Source organism: Leptodactylus fuscus, chromosome 1 (genome assembly GCF_031893055.1).
Source record: "Leptodactylus fuscus isolate aLepFus1 chromosome 1, aLepFus1.hap2, whole genome shotgun sequence".
Lineage (NCBI taxonomy): Eukaryota > Metazoa > Chordata > Amphibia > Anura > Leptodactylidae > Leptodactylus > Leptodactylus fuscus.
The window spans coordinates 53,661,978-53,689,019 of NC_134265.1; the positions used below are offsets into that span (position 1 = coordinate 53,661,978).

The 27,042-nt window shown below is 42.1% G+C and overlaps 1 protein-coding gene across 1 annotated transcript in view; it reads right to left on the reverse strand.

The window, feature by feature from the left end:
- Window positions 1–645: 645 nt before the first annotated feature.
- Window positions 646–27,042, reverse strand: part of POLK (DNA polymerase kappa) — a 55,799-nt gene continuing 29,402 nt past the window's right edge. Inside the window, exons 5-15 of the mRNA XM_075262416.1 lie at window positions 26,713–26,844; window positions 26,288–26,453; window positions 25,133–25,375; window positions 22,721–22,845; window positions 19,886–20,052; window positions 17,720–17,752; window positions 14,689–14,785; window positions 12,116–12,287; window positions 9,855–10,934; window positions 1,720–1,771; window positions 646–784 (exon numbers count right to left, since the gene is read on the reverse strand). Of these exons, the coding sequence (XP_075118517.1) occupies window positions 697–784; window positions 1,720–1,771; window positions 9,855–10,934; window positions 12,116–12,287; window positions 14,689–14,785; window positions 17,720–17,752; window positions 19,886–20,052; window positions 22,721–22,845; window positions 25,133–25,375; window positions 26,288–26,453; window positions 26,713–26,844 (2,355 nt within the window). The 3' untranslated portion in view covers window positions 646–696. The remainder of the gene's footprint in view (window positions 785–1,719; window positions 1,772–9,854; window positions 10,935–12,115; window positions 12,288–14,688; window positions 14,786–17,719; window positions 17,753–19,885; window positions 20,053–22,720; window positions 22,846–25,132; window positions 25,376–26,287; window positions 26,454–26,712; window positions 26,845–27,042) is intronic.

The following is a 27,042-nucleotide window of genomic DNA, read 5'->3' on the forward strand; positions in this document are numbered from 1 at the left end:
ATAATCAGAGTTTTGAAGCTGCTTAGTACTACTCAACCCACCCATGCCCTTTCCCAGCTTACATGGTCCTGCACCTGAGACTTAGCGGTACTGAAGAATTACTTTGTATATTACACTATCCTTCATATGTTCTTGTAAACCCAAATCTGAGGTAGACTCTTGGTCATTGTCCGACTTTATATACCCCAAAAATAGAAAAACAGACAAGCGTAACAAAAACAAGTGCTATAAAATAATCAGAAAGGTCAAGAAATATGCACATACAAAATATTATTTTCCTTAATTATTAAATAAATAATTTCATAAACTCACAACACTTAATATAACTTATAGAAAAGAAATCCCAAAAATATTATCCTTATATAAGTTGTGGGTAAAGGTGTCAGATGAGTGGACTGGTTTATAGGGAACGTGTAAAAAATGTCATCATTTCATGCTTTGGTCAAAGTGCTTGTCCGGACTGATAAATTATGTATACTCCATTACATTACTGGTGCCAGAACATCTGGAATGGACTTCATCTATATGAAGGCAAACCAATATGGCTCCTGCAATCCAGGCGTAGTCTTATCCTGAGGTAGGTAAACCATCTGGGCAACCAATATACTGGATGAGGGATTTTTGCTTAAGAAACAGTACTAAAAGGATCTATTATACAACTTATTGTGCTGCGTGTTTAATTGTAATCTGGAACTATCATTTGAAGAAGGCATCGATGGTGAGACTGGAGCAGGCTGTTTTGGCTTTCTTAGACATTGGGTTCTGCTGTGCTGTTCCTGGTCTGCTGGCAAAAGAAAGGAAAAGTAAATAAATTAGCTGCATTTGCACCTGAGGATGGCGCTAGATAAAAAAATTTTGTCTATAGTCTAGGGTTTGAACAACTTGCTTTTTTTCCCCCAACGACCTACAACAACAACTTGTTACGGCTATGAAAACTCTAGCATCACCCACGAAGTACTCCAATAAAAAAAATTTCCGCCCCTTCCAAGTTTGAAAATGAGCCCATTTGTAGTGTCATTTTACTCAATACCTTCCTGATAGCTTTATTGTGAAGTTATAGGATTCCCTCCGGAGCTCTGATCTCCTCTCTGCTCCTCTGATGTATACAGTGTTTCCTGTATGATCAGGAGGTGAGACAATGCAAATCCTTGATCAGACTCCCATAAACTTGCATTGTGAGTTTGACTTGCTGTTCATACACTGTGTGCATCAGAAGAGCAGTGAGGGAGTTAGTACTTCAAACAGGAGCACATAACCTCACAAGTCAGCAGTCAGTAATCTAGTAAGTACCCTATACTCAAGCTCATTTTCAAATGGGTAGAAAGAAACATTCTGGAATGCTTCTTTAATGGCCAGAGGAAGCACAGTAATGTCATGCCAAGTCTTGTGCAGCAAGCGCCATTATTAGGAACAGAACACTATAATAGACAGTGTGGGAGAAAACGGCAATACCCTGATAAAACTTGTGCAAACTCGGGGAGAACATATGAAGCCCATGCAGAGTTTGTTCTAATCTAGAACTAAATGACCAAATTTCTCTGCGAAACAGAGTCATTATATTTGCTTATAATGTGACCCTTTTAGAAAAGAATTTGCCCTCTCTGATACAGATAACACAAAGACATTTTCTTGAAATACAATGCAGGGTCCCTGGGCGCTCCTCAGTGGGTGAGATCACAGGACTAGGCTTACCCAAAACCTAATAATGCAGAAACTTACCGTTTAGACCGGGCAGAAGATTTATTCCCAGAAGTCCCCCTGACTGTGATCCCTGTTGATAAGAATATCAAATGAAAGAATTAGTTAATAAAAATACCTATTTGAGAGGCATCGGACAGTGTGTACCGGGTCCTAATAGAAGTGCTCCGGCTGAAAGAATTAAATATTGGAACTTCATTTATGCATCTGCAAAATCCCTCCCAATGAAATCAAAGCCAGTTGTCCCCTATCTAACTTACAGATCTATGGAGGTTCAACTTCTCAGAACCCCACTGTCCCCTATTCTGAATGGAGTGGAGGTCGGGGGGGAAGGGGGGGGGTGCATACCGCTCCAATGGGATTGCTGTACTCCTGTACTCAAACCACCTTCGGCACTCCCATTAAAGTGAACGGTGTAGTGTTGTAGTGAGGATGCAGGTCTTCTGGAATAAGTCCACTATGAGATGGTTACTCTTGTAGATCAGAACACTTTATTCCATGCTCCATCATGGCTCCCTGTCTAACAACTCCTCCCCCTAAGCTCAGCTCCTCCTCCATTACTACCTCACTGTTGCTAGGCAGACAAAGCAGAATAAGTAAGCAGAACAGAACATACAGAACATACTTATAACAACATCACATCTCTCCCCTTCTTATAAAAAAAAATAAAATAAAATGCAAACATTATGAATGGACAATAAATAAAAGGTCCGAACTGAAAAGAAAATTTTACTGCAGAACATAGTCCCTGAGGTGCGTTGGTGGCCTTCGATTTATCCTTGTCGGGTAGCGTTGAGACATCTCGTTATTAGAAACAGTCTGTGAATTTTCGGAGGTGTCTCTTGTTGGTGTTGCTGAACCAGTTGTACCTGGTGAAACTTCCTCATCATCTGTCTCCTCTGCACTTGCTCCTGGATTGTAGTCACGAAGCTTTTTAAAATGGGAGATATTTCGTGTCACTTGATGACCCTGGCGTTGAGCAGTAACCATGGTACCTTTGACGTGTGTGACTTGAAAGGGTTCTGGATGATAAGGGGATGATAACTTGTCACTGGGTCTCAGCCTTTTAACAAGGACCCAGTCTCCCACATCCAGCTGTTTGAAGCGACAACTTCTCTTATCTGCATATCTTTTCATCCTGCCTTTGGCAAGGGAATCATTGAGGACCAATGGAGTCTGGACGTGAACTACTGGGATGTTTGGAAGCTTAATGCGCAAAGGCCTGCCGAAAAGTGCAGTCGCTGGCGGAGTTCCTGTAGTAGAGTGTGGGGTGGCTCTGTACTGTCTAAGGAACCTGTACAATTCTTGCTGCAAATCCTTGTGTTCCATGGTAGCAATCCGAAGAGTTTTGTTGATTGATTGCATGAAGCTCTCCACTTCACCATTGGCTTGAGGCCAGTAAGGAGTTATTTTTCTGTGGTTAAAACCAAGATAAGTTGCAAAAGACTGAAAATCTGCACTATTGAAAGGTGGCCCATTGTCAGTCTTCACTGTTTCAGGTATGCCATATGCAGAAAAGATTTTGTCCAGTTTTGGTATGACAGCTCTTGCAGAGGTGGTGGAAACGGGTTCAATGACTGGAAACCTAGAAAAATCATCTATGACAACCAGTAAATAGGAATGATCTGGCAAAGTGCAGAAATCAACACTCACAGCAGTCCATGGATTGTCTGGCAGAGGTGTCATTTGTACTGGTGCTCGGCTATGGTCCACCGTAGTTGCTTGGCAAGGTATACATGTGGCAATAAGTGCTTCCACTTGTTTATCTAGTCCAGGAAACCATACTTTCTCCCTAAGTAATTGCTTTGTTTTAACTATACCTTGATGAGCCTCATGGGCCAGATCGATCACTCTACTCTGAAGTTTCTGAGGAATGACCAGGCGGTTGTCACGTAGTAGTATGTTTGAGTCAGATACAGAAAGAGAGTGTCTTGCATTAAAGAAGGCCTGCAAATATGCTGTTTGGCCCTGCGGTTGAAGACGAGTGTCAGCTAGAAAAGAGTTCCAGTTCTTAGACCGAACAGTGTCAATTACCAACTGAAGTTGGGGATCAGAATCCACCGCATGTTTAATTTCTTCGAGGGTCATTGCTCTTGGCACAGAGTGTGTAACAATGAAATTTACATGCTCCTCAGCTAAGACAGTGGCAGGCAAGTCATCTTTGGTAGACTGTGGTGAAGGGTGTCTTGAAAAATAGTCTGCAGGGTTCCCAGCTCCTGCCTCATATCTCAAGTGAAAGCGATAGTTCTGCAGGCGGAGTAGCCAGCGTTCAAGTCGTGGGGGTGGCTTTGATGAATGTTTATTGAAGATTGGAATGAGTGGTTTATGATCACTGACCACTGTGAACGGACGACCAAAGAGGTAAAGATGAAAATGAAGGCATCCCCATACAACTGCGAGAGCTCCCCTCTCAGTTTGAGAATAGCGCTGTTCCGTTTCTGTTAAAGCCTTGCTTGCATAGGAGACTGTAGAGATACTGCCAGTTTTAGACACCTGAGTTAAAATTGCACCAAGGCCTACAGGACTGGCATCCACAGTGAGCTCAGTAGACTTTAGTGGGTCAAAATAGGCCATGACCGTGTCACTAGAAAGACTGGACTTAAGTGTATCAAAAGCTGATTGATGTTCAACTGTCCATGACCAAGGAGTATCCTTTTTAGTGAGTTGTCGTAGGGGTTCAGAAACAGTAGCCAGATCAGGTATGAATCGTCCACAGTATGTGACCAGACCAAGAAAACTTCGAACATCTGAGACATTTTGTGGCTGGCTAGCAGAGGTTATGGCAGCTACTTTCTCAGGGTCTGCAGAAACACCATTTTCAGAAAAAATGTAGCCAAAAAAATTCAATGACGTCTTGTTGAACTCGCATTTTGATGGATTAACAGTTAAATTGCAGGTTTGCAGTCTCTGAAAAACTTGTTCTAGGTGATTGTCATGTTCCTCTTGGGTTGTGCCAAAGATAAGGATGTCATCACTAACATTGAGGACTCCAGGTATTCCTGAAAGAACCTGCCTGATAACATTCTGAAAGATTTCTGCAGCCGATGAAATGCCAAAATTCAGCCTCTTGAACCTCCTTAGACCGACATGAGTGCTAAAAGTTGTGATATATCTGGAGTCTGGATGCAATTCAAGCTGATGATAACCAGATTTTAGATCAATTTTTGAGAATACTTTTGCACCATTTAGATAATAATAATAATAATATAATAATACATTTTATTTATATAGCGCCAACATACTCCGCAGCGCTGTACAATTTATAGGGTTCAGATACAGACATACATAACAAAGAACGTCATTTCACACAATGGGACTGAGGGCCCTGCTCAAAAGAGCTTACAATCTATGAGGTAGAGAGGGTGACACAAGAGGTAGCAGGGGCGGCATTGCTTATACAGTGTTCAGACAATTTTGTGCATTAGGAATTGTGATAGGCCTGTCTGAAAAGATGCGTCTTTAGTTTGCGTTTGAAACTGTAGAAGTTGGGAGTTAATCTTATTGTCCGGGGTAGAGCATTCCAGAGAAGTGGTGCAGCTCGGGAGAAGTCTTGTATACGAGCATGGGAGGTTCTGATAATAGAGGATGTAAGTGTTAGGTCATTGAGTGAGCGGAGAGCACGGGTTGGGCGGTAGACAGAGATGAGGGAAGAAATGTAGGGAGGTGTGGCATTATGGAGAGCCTTGTGGATGAGAGTAATAACTTTATATTTTATTCTATAATGAATAGGCAGCCAATGTAGCGACTGGCACAGACCGGAGGCATCGCTGTAGCGTCTAGCCTGATAGATGAGCCTGGCCGCTGCATTCAGAATAGATTGTAGAGGGGAGAGTTTAGTGAGGGGAAGACCGATTAGTAAGGAATTACAGTAGTCAAGACGAGAATGAATCAGAGAGACAATAAGTGTCTTTAGTGTATCTCTGGTAAGGAAAGGGCGTATTCTGGAGATGTTTTTGAGGTGGAGGTGACATGAACGTGCGAGTGATTCAATATGAGGGGTGAAGGAAAGGTCTGCGTCAAATATGACCCCAAGGCAGCGGGCATGCTGCCTAGGAGTTATAGTAAGGCCTGAGACTGCAATGGATATATCAGGGACAGATCTGTTAGATGGTGGAAACAGTAGTAGTTCAGTCTTAGAGAGATTTAGTTTCAGATAGAGCGAGGACATGATATTAGAGACAGCAGAGAGACAGTCAGATCTGTGAGAATATCATCAATGGTAGGCGTAATGTGCCTTTCTCTTTGAATGGCTCGATTGGCATGTCGCATATCCACACATAACCTGATTTTACCAGGCTGCTTAGGTTTAGGCGCAACAACAATTGGTGAGACCCAGGGAGTTGGGCCCTCCACACGTTCAATAACATCATCTGTCTCAAGGTCTTGTAGCTCTTTCTCCACTAGCTTGCGGACATGGAATGGGATGCGCCTGTGAGGTTGAACTGACGGCTGGACTGACTGGTCAATGTGTAATTTCACTTGAAAGTCTTTCAGCTTTCCTATGCCTTGAAAGAGTTGAGGATATTTCTGCATAATAGCTTGGACAGAGGAGTGTGTTACGCTGTTTGCCAGTTTCACTAGGCCCAGAGATACCGCACTATTGCAGCTGAGAAGAGTGTCTGCAGAACACTCCACTACATAGAAAGTGTCCGTGATGGATTTCCCTTCAGCCGTTAGTAATGCCTGAAATTTGCCACATAGGGGTAATGCAGTAGCTGAACCATAAGGATATATCTGCAGGTTAGTACATTGCAAAGCAGGTTTGTTCTTTAGCTGGCTATAAGTGGCATGACTAATAACATTGACAGACGCCCCTGTATCTACCAGTGTCTCCACCGGATTGCCATGTATTAAGATGACTTGTTTGGGATTAGACATTGCATGCACATTGTGAGACCCCTCAGTCACTGAGAATAAGCAGGTGCTGCAGGGCTCATCAGCAGGGGACACTGACTGCACTGCCTGGACTTTCTGTGGCATCACTTGTTTAGCAGAGAGAGAAGATTGTGATTTTGATCTGCAGACTTTTGCAAAGTGATTTTGTTTCCCACAGTTATGACAAGTTACTCCCTTTGCTGGGCATGGTTTCTGATGAGGATAAGGACCTCCACAGTTGTAGCAGGCTGCAGCCTGTGTGTGTGGCACATGTGGCTTCTGAGTGAGCTTTGCTACAGAAGATGGCTGCTCTAGTATACAGTCTGTGTTCTCTATAAGTTTAGCTTGATTCTCTGCTGCATCATGAATACGTGCAACGTCCAGTAGCTTTGCTAAAGTCATGGTGGAATCTCTGAGTGCTTGTCTCCTTAACTTAGAGGACACACAACCTTGTATGATTTGCATCAGAATTTCCTTGTCTATATCTGCAAATTCACAGTAAGCTGCAAGTTGTCTTAAGCGGACATGATATTCATCAATGGTTTCTGTTGCTGACTGTTTTGACTGTCTAAACTTGAAAATTTCAAAAGCTGCATTTATGTATGGAGAGAAATGCTTAGTTAGTGCTGCTTTGCATAACTCATAGTCACTGTCCTCCCCTGTATTGGGCAGAGTTGTGAAGATATCATAGACTTGCTCCCCTGCATAGTGCAATAACATGGCTTTCTTTCTTGCATTGTCAGTAATGTTCATTGCTTGCAGGAATATCTCAAAGCGTTTCAGCCATTTATTCCAGCATGCTGCTAAGTTTGCTTGGGGCTGGTGCACATCAAATACAGCAAAGGAGGGTAAGCAGGCCATGGCTAGTGCTAGTAGTGCAGTCTTGTACACAGTTTCCTGTAGCAGTGAAATACCTTTAGCTGATTATTTTTAATCCTCGTCGCCAATTGTAGTGTTGTAGTGAGGATGCAGGTCTTCTGGAATAAGTCCACTATGAGATGGTTACTCTTGTAGATCAGAACACTTTATTCCATGCTCCATCATGGCTCCCTGTCTAACAACTCCTCCCCCTAAGCTCAGCTCCTCCTCCATTACTACCTCACTGTTGCTAGGCAGACAAAGCAGAATAAGTAAGCAGAACAGAACATACAGAACATACTTATAACAACATCACAAACGGAGCAGTGTTTGTGTTACCCAGACCAGCCACCACTCCATTCAGAAAAGTCCTGGGTTCACCTGGTTAGTGTGGGCTGAGCGATTGGACCCCCACCATCTGTAAGTTATTCCTGATCCATAACTTGATTTGACAGAAAAAAACCCTTTAATTATATTGAACAGGAGTCTAACATGCCGCTCTGCCTTGGTCAGAGTATTAGCTAATTACTAAAGAACAGTTAAAGGGGTTTTCTGGTCTATGAACCATAGTTAGGAAAGGGCAGAGAAGGGGTTAAAATAAAAACTATTCAAATGTCCTATGCCCCACAGTCCCAGCTGCAGCGATCACATGAGGGGTTAGACATGTCATTACTAGAGCGTTGGAACAGGACTGGGGTCCAGGGAGCTTTGGCTGGGATCGTCAGAGTAGTCAGTAAGGTGAGTATGCTTTGTTAACCTTTTCCTGCTTTTCCCACCAAATTTTGGTCCGGGGGCCAGTAACCCTCCTGAACTAAATCTTTGCCCCAAGCAAAGAAAAGCCTCTCATTTTGTATGTCTATTTATCTACCTATGTAATAGATTTGGACAGGATACAACTTGCATCATGAGATTAATACTAAATGATATGAACTTTATGGGTAAAAATAGTACCATATCAGCTGAGTTAGGCCTGATTCACACAGTGCAGATGTGTTCTTGACATGTAAGAGTGAATACTGCCCTCTAGTGCACACTAGAAATCATATGTTTTTGCAAACAGCCCAAATGGGGCAAATTTAGTCATCAATATCATATTGGTGGGGTGTACCCCTTTAAGGTAAATGAAACTGAGTTGTAATACTGGTTACAGCCACAATGCAATAAGGCGCTGTGCCTGGTATTTAATAAGGAGGCTAATGGTCAGCTGGTCAATGGGGATGCCAAGAGTCAGATCATCAGTATCAGATTGGCAGGATAGGTAATCAATTATTAAATCTTTAATGTGAATTATATATCATTATAGTGTGTATATATGCAGTGTGACTCACAATATACACGGAGAATACCTCTGTCCTACTCCCGACTGCTGACTGTAAAACTTGCGAGCCGAGCAGTAAACCTCGCCCGGCCAGTAAAAGTTTTATTTAAAGAGAAAAGTCCTGGCAGGATTTGTTGTTTTTCCACAGAACCTTTGTCTATGTACGCCGGGCACCGTGCCATGCTTACAGATTAGGCTCCTAATGGCTCATTCACCTAAAGCAGAAAGGTGCAGCCAAAGGTCACTGGCAGTGCCCGGCACATTCAGGATCTGCTCATACAGCCCATTACTGCTGTGACTCCTGATGGCTGGGCAAGGCAAAAACCATGAATAATACACGTGTAATGTGGACTAGAGAGATTATATGGAAGCTAATGGATGAGAGAGGCATGTACATTAGAAAAGCTGAGTAATGCCAGAGCAGAACACTGGATGCAAGTCAGTATTTAGGCCCTTAACGTGTAGGATCCAAATATTCTATAATGTTATGGTCAAGGGCTGGCTGCATGTTCTCATCCAAAGCCAGGGCCGTTTTTTTTTTTTTTTGTAAATTGCGAGCCCCCATATAGGGCTCACAATGTACATTTTTCCCTATCAGGGAGCTTTGGCTGGGATAGTCTTTGGAGTGTGGGAGGAAATCCACGCAAACACGGGGAGAACATACAAACTCCTTGCAGATGTTGTCCTTGTCAGGATTCAAACCAGGACTCCAGCGCTGCAAGGCTACAATGCTAATCAATGAGCCACCATGTTGCCCCAGCCAGAGCCGTTTTAATATTTTAGGGGGCCCTATTCAAACCTTTTTGTGACTAGTTTATAGCTATAATGGGGTCAATGTGGCTTCTGCCCCCTACCTACCCTGAAATTGTGGGAGCAGTTCACTTGCAATGGTAACTGGGACTTCTATAGGCTCCCAAGTCTGCCAATACTGTTACTAGTGAGCCCTTCCCGAAACATGGCTCTACAGTAACATAGAAAGTTCTCCATAGACTGCAATACTTAGTATCTAATGACCACAGGTTGAAGCTTCCTGAGCAGCACAATGACTAACAGCTATGGTTTATAAAGGGATTTATCAAACATCTATATTATATCATGCACTTACCATTCTGGAGATCATTTTTGATCGGATGTCTTGGCTCCCGGTTGGCCGAGTGTTCTTTGAGTTCTTCTAGAATGCCTTTATTGAGACATACATCCACATGTCTATTGAACACTGCGAGGTCTGAGGTATCTTGATTTATGTTGCACACTGGGCATATGAATACGGTTTCTCCAGCACATACTGAAGAACTTGGCGCGGCTTCTCTCGCACAAGTGTTTTCAATGCCATCGTCCTTTTCTATTCCATGATTTTCCTCAGGGTTCTTAGAACTAGGTTCCTCTTTGCAGGGATCCATCTGTACATCTGTGTCATGGATTGCGCGCATTGCGTTCTTATCAATGACAAAGTCGTCTAAGTCTTCAGAGGGTGTGACCAACTTCATTTTGTTTTTAACATTCTTCATATGGACACCTTTCTTGAGGTCAGAGAAGTCTTCATTACTTTTTTTGGCTTTCGTACTATTTGTTCCTTGTACGTCTTCACATTTTGTTCTAGTTTCAATATTATTGGAAGGAGGAGATTTACTCAGACATTGGTCAATATGTTTATTAAAGGCCTCCAGATTCCAGTCACTTTGTTTCATCATACATATAGGACATGTGAAATTGGGTTCCTGGCAAATCTTGTCGACCTCAGTTAGGTCCTTTTGCTCTTCACCTTGGACGTGTATCCCGTTTTGCTCACTGCTTGTAGCTGCGTTGCTTGTGGCTAGGTTGCTTGTGGCTAGGTTACATGTGGCTACGTTACTTCTAGTTACGTTGCTTGTGGCTACGTTGTTTGTGTGTATGTTACTTGTAGTTACGTTACTTGTGGCTATGTTACTTTTGGCTACGTTACTTGTGGCTACATTACTTGTGGCTACGTTGCTTGTAGACGCTTGTTCCAGTCCAAGTTGTCTTTCTGCACGTTTCAGATTGAAGAAACTCTCTCTCTGTGGGGCTGGAGTTGGAGTTGCTTGGGCAGGCTTGTCTGACATTTCTGAGCACTTGGTCTTCGTAGTTTTACTTAAGCCCAGGAAGCTAGTGATACTTTTCTGATATTTTCTGTCATCTTCAGATAGAAATCCAGAAATTCTTACCCCTAAGAAAGATCAAAATAAATGACAACAAGCAGAGAGTGGTCAAAATGTACTATGTAAGAAACAGAGCCCTAAAGGAAGAAGACAATGCAGGTTTAGTATTATACTGAAGATCATATGCTGGGTAGAAGCCAAAAAATACTAATACTGGTCAGTAGGGAGGTGCCCACATCAGCCCCAAAACATCTTCTATGGTGACTTTTCCTGAATATCTGGGGGTATCCTAGCAGGTCACTTGTTCTCTAGAAACTGCTACATTTTCAGTTTTAGCATCATTTTAAGAATTGTGAAGTCCATATAATATAATAATAATAATAATCTTTGGCAAAAAAAAGTTTGGCATTCCACATATACACCACCTTATGCAGTGTGAAGGCACAGAACTCCTTAAAGGAACACCCCAGTCATTTTTTTGACTCCTTATACTGCCCTTATACTATCCTGTAGATGTGCTCTAAGACAGTCCTAGGGAGGCGATATAAATTGTACCCACAATGTCACTGTCTTGCCAGCACTACTGACCCCGATTGAGTAATGCCAAGAAATCCTGGGTACTATTTCTGCTAAATATTTTCAGTATATAGGCTGCCATATGTAAGTGATCCCAAAGGCACTGGAAATGGCATGCTGGTATAGTCAATCAATAGGGCCAGCTGGCCAGTAACCAGGGGACCATCATCTTTAGAGCCAATTACTTCCAACCAGTATATATTTCTTGTGGGCCAATTCACACATCATCTATGCTTTTGTTGATGCTGTTCTCCATTTGCAATGAGCAATGCTCGTAAAGCAATAAATAATGGATGTGTCTATATGGAATAGAGGGGGAAGAGCTGAAAATAATTTTCCCTGATGGTGTCAAACCCCAGTCTTATGCGATCGGGGAATTAGAGCACATTGGAGATGCCAAGCACAAGTGCAAAAAAAACTGTGTCCTCCAGCTCGAGAGAGTCAGCACAAAATGTTACAACTGGGAAAAGCCTAAATGAAGGAACTTCTTGTTAAAATATTGCAAACACTTTTATGAGTTTCAGTTTCCTATTTCATGAACCTACAATATAATGTATACAAGTAATCACCCAATAGCTATCCTAGTAGTAATGTGTGCACTCTCTATACACAGTAGGTTTAGTTTTCATTTGCACATCTAAAGTAGTTTTGCAGTATCAAATTCTGGATTTACCCATCAGCCTGAGCCGCAGAGGTTCTGGAGAAGCCAAATCAATCTCTGCCTTGAGAATTTCCTTGGCAACAGAAAATATTTCTTCCTCTGTAGAGACGGCATAGGACACGGTCGACGCTCTGGTCTTGACTTCAAACTTGACATTTTTTAGTTTCAATGTAACAGTCCTGCCCTATAATAAAGGAAGCAGAAGTCCATTTATAACCCTATAAAGGCTCCAGTGTGTTGCTTTTGGCCGCCGAGTGAAAGTTCATATACAGTTTAGGAAGTTACAGCCATAATGGAAGTCGAGCGCTCCACCTATTAGCTGAACTATTACGGCTCCAAGCAGATGCCACAATATTATTACTTAATTCTAATAAATGCCTAGAAAACACGCGGTGCGCAAAGCAGGAAATAACTGGACAAGTCAGTCTATAAAACAACTGGAAGTGGAAAGACAAGTAAAACAAACAATATCCTGGAGGAAACCTTGGAAAGATTCTTTAAGCGAGGAAACAAAGATAGCCAAAAGTACGAAAATAGACTTTGTTCGATGTTGCAGTAGATTTCACATTCAGTAAAAAATAAAAACTTCACAGAACTCTTTCACCCTTGTGGACACTACCTTTAAGAAACCTCTTCAGGAAGTTATAATAATAATCCACCATGTTACATATACATTGCCTCCCTTCTCATGGTAATATGCTCCTGTAATCATATTCCTCCCAAACCCCCTACTACAACCAGTGCTGATGTTGCTATAATCACAGAGCTTTAATAGTTAATAAATTCCCTCTAAGGACACAAAAACAGCTTGGAATTTGTCATTTGGCTAAGACTGGCAAGTTATATAAGCCATCTCTTTCCATTTGCATATATCGATGACATGAGCAGGGAGAAAGTAAAGGGCTAAAGTAATTTAAAGTCTCCTCCTACTTTGTCTCATGAAGTGTGAAGCCCAATGAAATAAAGCTAATAAACAGTATACAGCACTTTATTTCAGTAAATCCAAAATTCACTGAGATACATATTCTAAGAAGCTTTTAGTCTAAGGCCCCACATAGAGAGCCACAACTAAAAAAGCATTGCATTTTTTTTCCGCAGCATTTTTCACAGAAATTCCGCAGATTTTTCTCTGTGGACCTTCTGTCTCTATTATACCTATATGGAAAACTCCAGCGTTTCCAAAGGTAAAACTGACATGCTGTGATTAACAAAAATGTTAATTTTTTCCTGCAATGTGTGGATGGCATTAGCCAGAATCCTATCCACTTTGCAAGTACTGTAATAAGCCGTGTTTTTTTGCCCTGGCAACTCCTCTGTGAATTCACAACGTGGAGCCCCGGCCTCAAAAGGGTTTTCCCATGACATATGCACAGTACATTCCATGTCTGGCAGGTTACATGCCTATTAGAGATGAGCGAACACTATTCGAAACAGCCGTTTCGAATAGCACGCTCCCATAGAAATGAATGGACGTAGCCGGCACGCGGGGGGTTAAGCCGGCTATGGGCAGTGTTTCAAATAGTGTTCGTTCAACTCTAATAGGCATGTAACCTGCCAGACATGGAATATACTGTGCATATGTCATGGAAAAACCCTTTTGAGACCGGGGCTCCACGTTGTGAATTCACAGAGGAGTTGCCAGGGCAAATAGTGTTCGCTCATCTCTAACGCCTATCTCTGGAAAATTCCCCTCCAAATCGCAGCCAATCTTACCCAATCCCACTGACAACCAATTTCAGACTTCCAGCTGTGGTCAGGTTTACGAACCAGTGAAGTTGACTGAGCTATACAGTTTCTGTAACTCCCATAGAAGTGAATGTGAGTTATGGACACAGTTTTTACATATCATAAGTTATGGAAACAGTATAGGCCACTTAGATATGCCGTTTCCATAACTTGCAATCAATTCTATTGAAGATGCAGAAACATCACAGCTCATCTTAGCGGTTTCCGTAAATCTGACCACTGCTGCCAGTCTAGATTTCGCAGTCAGTGGGATTGGGTTAGGCCGGATGGAGTTTGGGGAGGCGTCGTTTCTACAAACAGGTGAGGGTTCCAGAGGTGAGACTTGTATCTATCAGACATTTAGGGCATACCCTGCAGACATCCTTATAAACATCTGTCATGGCACAACCCCTCTGAGTAGACCACTGGATTTATACTTTGATGTTGACCTCAGTCTTGGAGCCTACAGCAATGTAACAGTATATTAGCACTGTTACCATCTTATATGGGGAGGATGGTGTGTTTTCAGTAGTCTTAGACAAACAGAACATTTTTGGATGGTCAAAAAGGGCAAGATTTACTTTGTCAGGCCATAAGATACAGATGGGAAAGTGTTCATTGTGATTTTTTTTCTTTTTTTGAAACTGTGACACTTATAATGTTTCTAACAGAGATGAAAATACAAAAGAAAAGTTATTAGTCAGACATAGATGTCATTCTGCAATGCTTCTAGCACATGTATTAAACCTCAATGTGTAACGTTCACTAAGTTAGTGACAATTGTTGCAATCTGTAACAATTTTGCAACCATTCCACATCAGAGGAGGCTTCAGCAAATTGCTTCAAAAAGTTTCACAAACCTTTAATCCTTCCTTATTGAGGTCTTCTGCGAGATCCTTGCAAAGTTCACGACACAACTCATATTGTTCCTCAGCAGAGCTCATCTCACTGAAGGTCCTGAAATTGGTCATTTATTACACTGAATTGATATTTAAGATTAATTCATGCAAACTATGTATTAAAAAATGTTCAACAGTTTAAGATCGCTAACTTAGAGCACACCTTTCATGTTTTATTATATACCGCTAGAAAGCTGACAGTGCACTGAATTTGTGAGTATACGCCCCAGTGCCAGAGATATTGGTGCTGTTAGATTTGGCACCGATATCCCTCCATTGTCAAATGGGCGGATCTTTGTGACCACAATCCGTTCTGAGTTTGACTATATTGAAGTTGGCCAAGATGGCTACATGCCCTGGAAAGGAATGGAATATGGAAAACAGGTACAAGCTTAAATCCTCCACGGACTTACAGCTCAGCATCATCCCTGTGCTATGAGGAATACCCCACTGATGGTACTCCTCCATGGCTTTATGCTGTTTGGGGGAACGTTCGTCACAGCCCAGCGATGACGCTCAGCTGTAATGTTCTCAGACAGCGGAGGGATATGTGCACCGAAACTAATAGAACCAATATCCCTGGCACCATCTCTAGTTCTTTGCAATGATTCCAGCACAGTTGGAATTTTCTCTCTAGTCCTCCACTGTTCCTGAGCAATCAGTGCTGTTAGTTTCAACACACAGTATGCTAATTAGGTTCCCTACTGTCATATGGGTGGTGTCTGTCTCTTCGCTTCAGGCAAGGACCACCCACCTACCAGTAGGTGGCAGTATACCATCAGCCACTTAAACTAGAATCATTGACTGCTCAGGAATAGTGGGGGCTAGAGAAAAAATTCCAACTGTGCTGGAATCAGTGCAGGGGTGCCTATTGAAGGATGCACAGAGTGAAGTTTGTGGAAGTGGTGAAAGATGTTCTTTAAAGCAAACCTTTTGGCAGAAAATGGCCTATTGTCAAAATCAAGTTTTTTATGCAAGCACAAAAGCTCAGCTGTTCCACCCACCTCGCTTATTTGCACAGTAACTACCACACATACTATAGTGTATTCTCACAACACTCTTTCCTAAAGGTCAATGAGTCATATTCTGCCCTAGCTTTCTTATGTTCCGTTATGTCCACAACAGCTCAGAGAGGCTTCCCCATTATTATATGAAAAAAAGATTAAAAAAAAACAAAACAAAAAAAAAACTATCAAAATATATAATTATATATTATTTTTCAATACATATTTGTCCTTTAAGAAACTGTAACCACTTCTCCAAAGAAGCCAGTATACCTTTTTATTTGCCGTATGATTTCACTACCTGCAGACATAGATTGAGATATACATACTCGTATACTATATAAATTTAGATGGTCAAATTCGCAATTGCAGATCTTCAGCTGTGCTAAATAGCGAGATACACAAATCATTGGAAGAAAAAAAATGGAAAAGTTGTATGTCTGACTTTTTAAATTCACCTAAATACTATGAGTCTACAAGCACGATATTGTAACATGGAACCACACACTTATTTTCTGCAAACCCGTATACATGATCAAAGTGTATAAAAGCACCTTAATACATGCCAGTGATCAGAAAATCACATAGCTATGTAAGAACAAAGGACTGGGAATTACTAAACCAAGGAACGGCCACGGATAAGCAACACTAAGCATTAGACATCGCACACAAGGGGGGCCACACGGTGGCTCAGTGGTTAGCATTGCAGCGCTGGAGTTCTTGGTTCAAATCCTGCCAAGAAAAAAAAAAACATCTGCAAGGAGTTTGTATGTTCTCCCCATGTTTGTGTGGATTTCCATCCCATACTCCAAAGACATACTGATAGGGAACAGTGGCGTAACTACCACCATAGCAGCGGTAGAAGCTGCCACAGGGCCCGGGACATCAGGGGCCCGGTGACAGCTGCTACCGCTGCTATCATTATTCTCGGAGGTCTTTTCGGACCCCCGAGTATAATGATCGGGGCCCCCTGTTGGTGGAATACTTTCCACCAACAGGGGGCCCCGAAGCTGTAGCAACGGCTGAGACACAGGAGCTGCAGCTCTGTCTCCTGTCAGCACTTCAGATGCTCCCCCTCTCTCCCCCCTCCCTTTCTCTGCTGTCCTCTGCCCACCAATGAGAGGAGGAGGCGGGGCTTATCCCTGCCGAGCTCCTGCTGTCTGCACTGGAGTAAGAAAGGAAGAAGGAAAATGAAACTAAAGCTACACAGGTACGTACTGGGGTTACTTATTAATGTCAGGCATATGGGGTGATTACTTGTGTTTTAGTAACTCCATGGGCCTCATATTAATAGCAGTTAACCCCATCATCTCCCTCACATTACCCGTTTGCCTCACCATAAGAGTTACTGATATGTGAGACATATGGGGGTAATAGTAATGAAGATACTTTATTATTACCTCCATGTCTCTCACATATCAGTAACTCTTATGGTGAGGCACACAGGGGTTAATGTGAGGGAGATGATGGGGTTAACTGCTATTAATATGAGGCACATGGAGTTACTAAATTGTAATGCACATGACCAGATTTTTTATCCACAATTTGTCCTGGTATAGCGGTCAGCGGGTGACGTGACAGTATTTAGTCCTGTAGGGGCCACTAAGGGACATAATACTGTGTGCAGTGGCCACTATTGGGTATAATACTGTGTGCAGGGGCCACTATTGGGTATAATACTGTGTGCAGGGGCCACTATGGGACATAATACTGTGTGCAGGGGCCACTATTGGGTATAATACTGTGTGCAGGGGCCACTATGGAACATAATAGAGCGCGCAGGAATGCGTAGGAGGGACTCGGTCGAGATCTTCGGTGTCGGGGGGGCCCCATGTCAAAAGTTCGCCACGGGGCCCCGCCATTCCTAGTTACGCCACTGATAGGGAAATATGTAGATTGTGAACCCTATATGGGGCTCACAATCTACATAAAAAAAAAAAAAAAGAGATAGCACACAAGGTTTAATATTACTCATATAGGATACATACCTTTCTGTGCTCATGCTTTTTCTTTCTCCATCTCTGATTTAAAAAAAAACAAAATAACTTTTACCATAGTCCGCATAGTTTCTTATAACAGAGATAGACGTATACAGTATTCAGTAAGCGCCATCTAGCTGTAGATGCCAGCATGTTATCTTTTACATGTAGGTCTATGCAGGGAATTTGGAGCTATAAATCAGAGTACAGCTATAAGCAGATATTAAAGGGAGTCTGTCAGCAGGTTAAGCTATATGATCCAACCACAGTACATTGTAGGGGACATTATCATGAGCATCATCACAACTTCATAGAATTCTATAGATGCACCATTTTCTTGAAAAAAGTAGTTTTAGAAATATGCAAATGTCGTTCAAGTGCAATGGGGACGTGCCGGAGCCTCCAAAGACTCTGAATCTTCACTTGATTAACAGCCTCTTCCCATCCTGTAACTATGTGCCTGGTATCAACTAGTAGGAGCCCTTAGGGCTAGTTTACACGTAGTTATTTGGTCCGGATTTTGACATGGAATCCGCATCAAAATCCAGGTCAAAAAACCGCCTCCCATTTCCTTTTACTGCTCGTGGAAAAAATAAGCGACGTGCCCTATCTTGACGCGGATTCCACGGCGGAAACCACCGCAGGGTCCGCGTCAAGACAATCCCTCCGGACTAGGCTCATTATTTGGTCCCGCCTCAAAATCCGGACCAAATAACTATGTGTGAACTAGCCCTTACAGTCTCTGGGGCATCCTCATTGCCTCATGTGCATATTTCTAAAAACAGCTTCTCCAAGGAAATGGAACATCTATTGTATCTAAAAACATGACAATGCAATGAATAATTTCTTGTATAATACACCGTGGTTGATTTGATTTAGTGATTCACTTTAGGTAATAAAGCAACAGATAAGGGTGAATTTATTTGGAAAAATAAAATTGAGTTTCAAGACTGCACCCCCAGACATGCGCCCCCTGTTGCTATCACATAGGAGTTTACAGGTTGTTATAAGCAGCCAAATGACACAGACAGTCAGACAATCCACCACCTTAAAGGGAATGTGCCACAAGAAAACCTATTTTTTTTATCAAGTTTCATCTTAAACACATTTAACACATTTGAGGGGTTTTTTAAAAAATTTTTTCGATGCTATATATATATTTTTTTTTAAATCCTAAAAATCCTGCAGTTCTGACTCTGGCTACTAAGACAAATAATAGGCTGAGACCTGTTTTCTGTAGTAATTTTCTTTGCAGCAGTCACCTCGCTTATTGGCACAATGACAATGGCACAGCTATCATGTAGATAATACAAAGAATTCATCAGTCAAAATCAATTATTTCACAGCTTATATGCTGACGTTCCCTAAATCTTGCAGTATTACAGTATTTTCTGGTTTCCGTTACAATTTTCCTATAACAGTATTATATTAGTTACCTGTCCAGGGCCGGAAGTACCACCATATTAGCCGTAATATATTGTCTTAACTGTCCCTGCTCATCACTAGCTCCGTCTTGCTTCAGCTTCCAACGGATGCCGCACAATACATCACAATGCTAAACAGCATTGGGGCGCTGGGTCCTCAAAGTCATGGCATTGTTCAGCATGGGAATGCAGAGGTGAAGCAGAGGAGGAGGCGAGCAGGAGCAGAGATGGGTCAGGGAATATCGTCCGTTACCTAATGGAGTACTCCAGTTGGTAGTGGTCTAAAGTCACTCTGTGGAGACCTGTAAAGGGGGCCTTTACTTTATGGGGGCCTGTAGAGGGGGCCTTTACTTTATGGGGGCCTGTAGAGGGGGCCTTTACTTTATGGGAGCCTGTAGAGGTGGCCCTTACTTTATTGGGTCCCATACCGTATGGTGTCCTCACTGTATGGAGACATATTACTATTGGGGGCCAGTAAACAGAGCGGTATACTGTATGGGGGACAATATAGGAGGCAATATACCGTGAGTGGGTTCAATAAAATGGGCATTATAACATGTGGAGGCCAGGAAGGGTGCATTGTAGGGACCAGGGCCCGTCCAAATCTTACTATGAGGCAATGTCATCCCTGAACCTGTTATTTACAGCTCCAAGGTGGAATATCACTTAAACTGACCAATTCTTTTAATACATCTGATACGAGACAACACAGCAATACGAAGCCTATGCTCACAACTAAGTGCCCACTCACCTTTCTATGCGTGTTGACCCTAAGCCCAGGGAAATATGTAGAAAGTTACGCCAGGATGTATCAGAGAACAAAAGTGAGAGCTGCGCCCTCTGCTGGTAAAGGTCGGTACATGTTGTAATTCCAAGCGCCCGTAGCATTTTCTCAGTGACTTTCCCAATCCCTGGAACCTGCGGTAATAAACACAATTGTCAGTAACCCTTTACAGAGAGCTGGCAGCGTTACATAGGGTGTAGCAATCCATTACTGCTGACAAGCACAACATCTTCCAAGAGCTGATTTGTTACAGCCTGCTGTGTTTTCTTACCAGGCCTGATGAATAATTTTGGTTTTGTTACTATTTTATTATTATCTGTGTCAGGAACACACAATGAGTTGTGGTCTGAGAAATATGTGAGCGGAACGGGAGGGGATCTTATAATAAATGATAAACAGTCCGCCTATCACATAATCCAACTCTCAACTTCTCCAATATAAGTGAAGACAAACAGGGATATCAGAACTTCCCAGTGAAAGAATGTGCGACTTGGGTCGGGTGGAGTACTAGGTCTCCTCGTAGAGATAGGCGTGCTGGCGTGGGGAAACCTAAAGACTCTACAGGACCCCCTGGGAATTTTGGAAAACAGAAAGCAAATTAGTTCTTGCTTGAAAAGGGAAAACTATACCTCTAGGCTCAGATATGGGAAGGCAGCAACCTAAAGGGAGTATGTCAAGTAAAAAAAAACCTCCCGAAGCAATAATAGTGCCATATAGTAGCAGAAACATAGCTTTATGGCCACAAACCAATATAACCATTTTCAGTTTCGGCCTGCGTCACAGTTGTCTGTAGGCAAATCTGGCAAACTGGCACACACCCAATGCACTTGCAACTTCTTTTTAATATCTATAGAAAAAATTTTTTGTCTCTACATTGTTTCATCGGTTTGTGGCCACTAAGGTATGTTTCTGCTCCTATTAAAGACCCCTATCATACATTAGTAGTGGCAAGCACTGTGGACATGACATTACTTTTAAGCCAATGTCCAACTTTTCAAGAATTCTTGCAATATGACACACAAGCCAAACCATATAAATCTTTTTCCAAACCAAAAAGACATTCTTCAGAAGACAGCTATTTCAGGGGGTCTTGTCTCTTGTGGCTACTGGTCAAGTACTTGGCTAAGTTAGAAGTCATTGATGAGGGTCAGGAAGGATACTTTATCTCCTTGTGAAGACCACCAGGTCACTAACTTTTAATAAATCATAAGGTGACTAACTTGTTTAATAAATCAGATGATTCTGCACCAAAATGTAATGCATTTCATTTAGAAATGTTGCTGTCAAAGCCTGAAGAATCTAGGGCAATAGGTGTCTCCCTTCTTGCTAATTTGCCGTTCACTCCCTGTTATTAGGGAAGGTCCATCTTTAGAAACCAAGAGACTCAGGATAGATCACAGGAAGTGTAAGACTCCAGGGCAGGTCTCTGTTCATGAGCTATGCATTATACACAGCTTTGCTACTCTGTACTCCCTGCCCATACACTGCACAGAAAGGACTTTGTAGATTCTCACGACCCACAGTAAATATACAGAGAGATTATCTACTTCTGGCTAGCTGATAGTGTTATGGCTAATGGGGAATTTAGCCATAGACATCATGCGACTTTCCTGTCGTACACAGATCTCCCTTTTTCTTTGCAGGAGATCATTTTACATTTATTATATTGTGAGCCCTATAAGGCACAGCAACCGACAAAGTGAGTAACGTGCTGTAGAATATATTGGAGCTATACAAGTAAGAGGCATAAATAAAATAAACCTGGCTTTGGAGTTCAGTGATCCTGAATCTCTATGATCACTTGAACTTTTCTCAGCTATTTTATTATTTTGCTATTTTACAGTTACTTCTGGCAGAATTACATGTAAAGAAACCTGCCACTAGAAATATCATTGTATGGGGGGCACAGACTTCTGTTTAATACACACCCCCTGCCTTAGAGAAATGCAAATTGTGCTACAGCCATACTTGGGCTAATAGCAGCAGAAAAACTGATAGGACCTCATTTATGAAAGCATACATAGCCAGAAGACAGTCTGCCCAACAAGACCCTGTAGATGTTTCAACATTTGATGAAAAATGAAGTACCCTTTGCTTATGCATGCTTCCCAGGGAACTTTGGGAAGGGGTCAGATGGAGTTTGTCAAGTCTTGGTAGTTCACTGCTTGTAAAGAATACATTTGGACGAGAATAGAAACTACTGTATTTAGTCACATGGGAACTTTTTAGCTGATGTTTAATAAGATAGATATTACAATCGTACTGACCACTACGGCAGCCTATAAGGTCTAATTCATTTTCAGACTACTTTATTGATCATGCTAACCTCTGGAATTAGGAACTGGGTCTGGGTCTGCGTTTTTCTGAACATGATCGTTGTTCTTATCCATCATCTTTGTTTGGTATTCTAGCTTGGTCCTAATAACTTACACAGGGAAGAGCAGCAATACCAGACACAGTCGATGGACAAGTGCAGTACTATTTCTCAAAGGAAAGAAAAAAAAAAAGATCCCTTATGTCTAATCCAGGATTTAACGCTTTAGGACATGGGTTCTAAGGGTTCTTTCTGCACCATAACCTGAAAAATCCCCTAGTAACCTATACATTATGAACATACAGATTTTGCAGTACTTCTGTACGGAATCCGCATTAGAACATAACATATTGCACTGCATTGTACTTTTATTTTTTTATGGCATCAAATGAAAATCAATTTATCTGCATTCGCAAATGATCAGCCACGTGTCAACATGGCCTTATACCCGCTGTTATAATGGAGGTGGATAACAAGCTGCGTCCTACCTTCCTGATAGGCAAGTCTTTAATGAAGTCCATTACCGCCTGTCTGTCATGTGGAATTATATACTGTCCATTAGGTTTGTTCCTGTCACTGCAAACTTTGGCCAACATCATGTTTGGAGCAATGCCTGAAAACACAAAACCATTAAGAATGACCTTTATATCCTGCTAGTCCAATACAGGCTTAATGTTTAAATTACTGGATCAGGAAGTGTAGAAGACAGAGGACACATGAACGTCTTTGAAGCCACCAAGTATACACTCATTCAACCGCTAGTAATGATTTAACAATAGCCGTGTTTAGCTCACAGGTTGTTTTGCAAGATTTGCCAGTTTAGAACATCGCCTACTAATAGGTAGAGTCGACAATAAATGGAAATCTCTGTGCAGACACTGATCTAGCAAGGGATGTCAAGAGATATCAGCTCTGCAGCAAGCAGAATCGTGAATGCAGCTCTGAGTGATGAAAATACAACTATTTTTTCTCCCTAACACGTTGGACTAGCCTTTAGATGTCTTCTCCACGCCACCATTCCGTAGAAATACCGGTTTTCGCAGTATGCAAATGAGTTCTCTTGCAGCACTAGGGGCGGGCCCAAGCGCTCAAACAGCACTGGGGGCGTCCCCAATGCTGCAAGAGAACTCTCCAGTGCCGCCTCCATCTTCTTCAGGAATGTCTTCTTCCAGAGTAGGCGGTGAAACTTGTAGGCCTCGGGCCTGGGCAGAACTGACTGCGCAAGCCCACAGGCCACAAGAAAAAGGCCGCTTACTTACTGTGTAAGCGGCCATTTTTCTTGTGGCTGCGGGCATGCACAATCGCCTTGAGCGCTGGGGCCCGCCCCCAGTGCTGCGAGAGAACTCATTTGCATACTGGCGAAAACCGGTATTTCTACGGAACGGCAGCGAGGAGAAGATATCTAAAGGTAGGAGACGAATAGCCTTTCTTAAGGCTATTCCGAGGTGTTAGGAAGAAAAAATACCTTCTGAATGATAGGATCCCTTTAAGTGATGGCGAAATGGATTGGGAAGCGGCTAAAAATCTAAAACCTATATACCATATATGGTCAATGACAATACAGTGTACCATACCCATATGTATTTGGGACAATAAAACTAATAGGGTCTCTTTCGAGAAAGACCTGGGTGTACTTGTAGTCACAGGCAAAATAATAGCACAATGTCAGTGAGCTGCTTCTAAGGTCAGCAGGATGTGGTATGGATTTACAGGAAAGGGATGTAACATTAGTTCTTTACAAGGCATTGCTGCAGCCTTATGGAGAACATGTAGTTTAGTTCTGAAGTCCACGTCATAGAAAGGATGCCTTGGATTAAAGGGGTGGTCCTACGATGTACAGGACCTCTGCAGGACCTTTGTCTCATTACATATTCAACCAGAGCTGAATGTGGGCCAGATTGGTGACCAGCAGTGCTCCCTCCTTTTTTCAACCATATAATCTAACTACCGCTTAGTGTACAGCCATTTCCTATTTCATAAAGAACACCTTATAGGGGTTCTCTGCTTTCAACAATTCCTACTTTCTTATAGCGTCCCCCTTGACAAAAAGCTATCAGGATGGGAACCGCTGCCCGAGACTCCCACTGATTTGTTGTTTTCTATGAGGAATTCTGGCATTTATTGCTTAATTTCCCAGCAGCGCCACCACAGGAGAAATGAAGCATTACGCAGAGCCTAGTCACATCAATCAGCTGTCTGTGTAAGGAAGGACAGGACAAGCCCGGCAGGGGAAGAAACGTTCTTTGTAACCATTCTGGTCTGGAGATGAGGGTCCTGAATACAGGACCCCCAATATTAACTCAAGTCTGTTATCCAAACTCATATACAGTGGTGGCTGCTGGCAGACTGAACATTATCATTTAAAGGGGATGTCTGAAAATTTTGGCTTTACTGAGTTCCCGATGGCTGAATGGTTATTTACTGTGTGCTGAAAGAGACCAGAAACTAAGGGAGGGCGGGGGACCTAGGAAGTGTTTTGCCATCGGTAAGGCAAGTACAGTAAGATTTGTTTAATTTTTTAGAGTATTCTGAGCCTTTTCTAAATAATTTTTATTGGCAGGACAAACTCTGTAACTAATGTCTATGCATGGGAATGGAGCCAGGTTGTTAGAATCTTTTCTTTCTGTGCGGCTTTATTATGTTGGCAGACATTGCAGAGAATGGCCGTGCTGCTTGGCTAGTTTTGCATGTGAGCATCCGGGCATGGTGTCCAGGGTCATAACAAAAGGAGCTTTTGCAAAGAAATAAAACTTCAATGAAAGATATAACAACATCAAGATGATCCAAGCAGTGAAGAAATACTCCATCAGTAACATGGAAGCGACAGTTCTATACAACAGAGAGCCGTACAGAGTATTACCGCCATTTTGTATTGCAGGCCGCTGGTACTTAACCCTTACCTGCACTGGCAGTCAGGGTTGTTTTCTGCTCTATACGAAATCTCATTTCCCTTACAGCTTCCTCCGCTGATGTTCCAAAGACAAACACCTTTTCCTGAGGATTTTCTTTGTTCTCAAGCTCGGTATCTTGTTTGGAGAGGTTAAGACATTGGTCTGGCAAAAAGGTTGGACTGTCTTCAAAAAGAACTGGTGAGGTGCAGAGTGATTCTTCTGGTTCACCCTTGGCATTAGTATTCTCCATACCTACTCTCACCAATAGATATATAGGAAATATATTACAATAAATGGTGAATACAGTCACTACATAGTAGTACAAAATATGAGAGAAACATTGAAGGTAGGGCTGGGCGATTAATCAAAAAGTAACAGCAACCGTACGTCAACCTAGGTAACCAATGTGATTTTGTTGACATTGGTTATTACAATATTTGTAGTTTCGTTCGGATTGAACAATGCCAAACCAAAACCGACCCCACAGTATAATAAGCAGAGAGACGGGGAAGGAGAGCAAACATAAAAAACAGAGTTACTCACCTCTCCTGCAATCCAGTGAAACTCCCTGGTGTCTTCAGTGCTTAATGCTGACATTGTGTGACATTGCAACACTTGTGTCTATGTGTCACAACACCAATCAATGGTCCCTGGCGTCAGCCAGAGGTGCCAAAGACAGCAGGAAGTCGCTCTGGAGAGGTGAGTTTTTTATGTTTCCTCACCTCCCCTGGCCTGGCTTATTGTACCCTGGGGACTAAAGAGACACCACACTATAATAATAGCAAATTTTGTTTTGGCCGTGTTCGGTCAAAACGAAACTCCAGGCAAATCTTGCTCAAAACTTAAATCATACTGTAAAAGGGGCATGGTTTAAAGGGGCGTGACCTACATAATTGAAGTAAAATGCCCGATTAATTATGATTTTTATTTAGGTCAAAATCGCTTAATTCATGGGGTCACTGTTTCCTATGACTTAAGCTTATACCCCCCACAAGCTGCAAAATAGGCACTAAAGAGCTGTATTCAATGCCCCCCACCAGTGATGAGCCAATCCATATACAGTGGATCTATGTGCCAACTATCTGTATATCCATCCCTGTATATCATCTCTCTATCTATCCAGAATTGAACAGAATCATCAGATACAATACTATGGCCTTATACCTGTGGGAGGGTTTTTGTCTTCAGTATTTCCAGCCCTAACAATATATTTTCTTCGTTCTTCTGGCCAAGTCAGTCGTTCTTCTAAATGGTCAGTGATATCCAGATAGGCCTCATCGAGGCTCAAAGGTAAAAAGTTGGGATCATACTCGGAAAATATTTCTCGAATCTGAAGGTGGAAAAAAATTACATTGACTTTTAACAGAAATTGCACATTATACAACTGTATACATTTTTTTTGTGTCAATTTATTAAAAATTTGGGGCTTATTCACACATTATTCTGTAATGTCAGGGCATGCTGGGGGTTGTAGCTTAGCATAAGCTTTAGTGTCACAAATTGGAATCTAGTGATTTACAATAATAAACTTCTTAAAATTCTTTGCCATTACAATATACAATGTATTTCCATTCCAGTTCAGCACATACCTCTTTACTTACTGCCCGATATTTGTCAAAGTTCGCTGGGACAATGTATAAATTCGGGCACAACCTCTTTGCAATGAATCCTGGCATGGCTGCACGTACCCCAAACCTTCTTGCTAAATAGTTTGATGTGGACTTTAAAGAAAAAAAAAAAAATTAGCATGCATATATGAATGGACATGTCAATGCCTAGGAGAAAGAAAAAAAAAAAAAAAATCGGCTTTTATTACCAGAAATAGCATTACTTATTTCATGAGCTGCTTTGAGTTAGGGGCTGTATCATGAAAAGTTGTAACCAGAAATACATTAGTCTTGTAGTAGGCAATGCAGGGA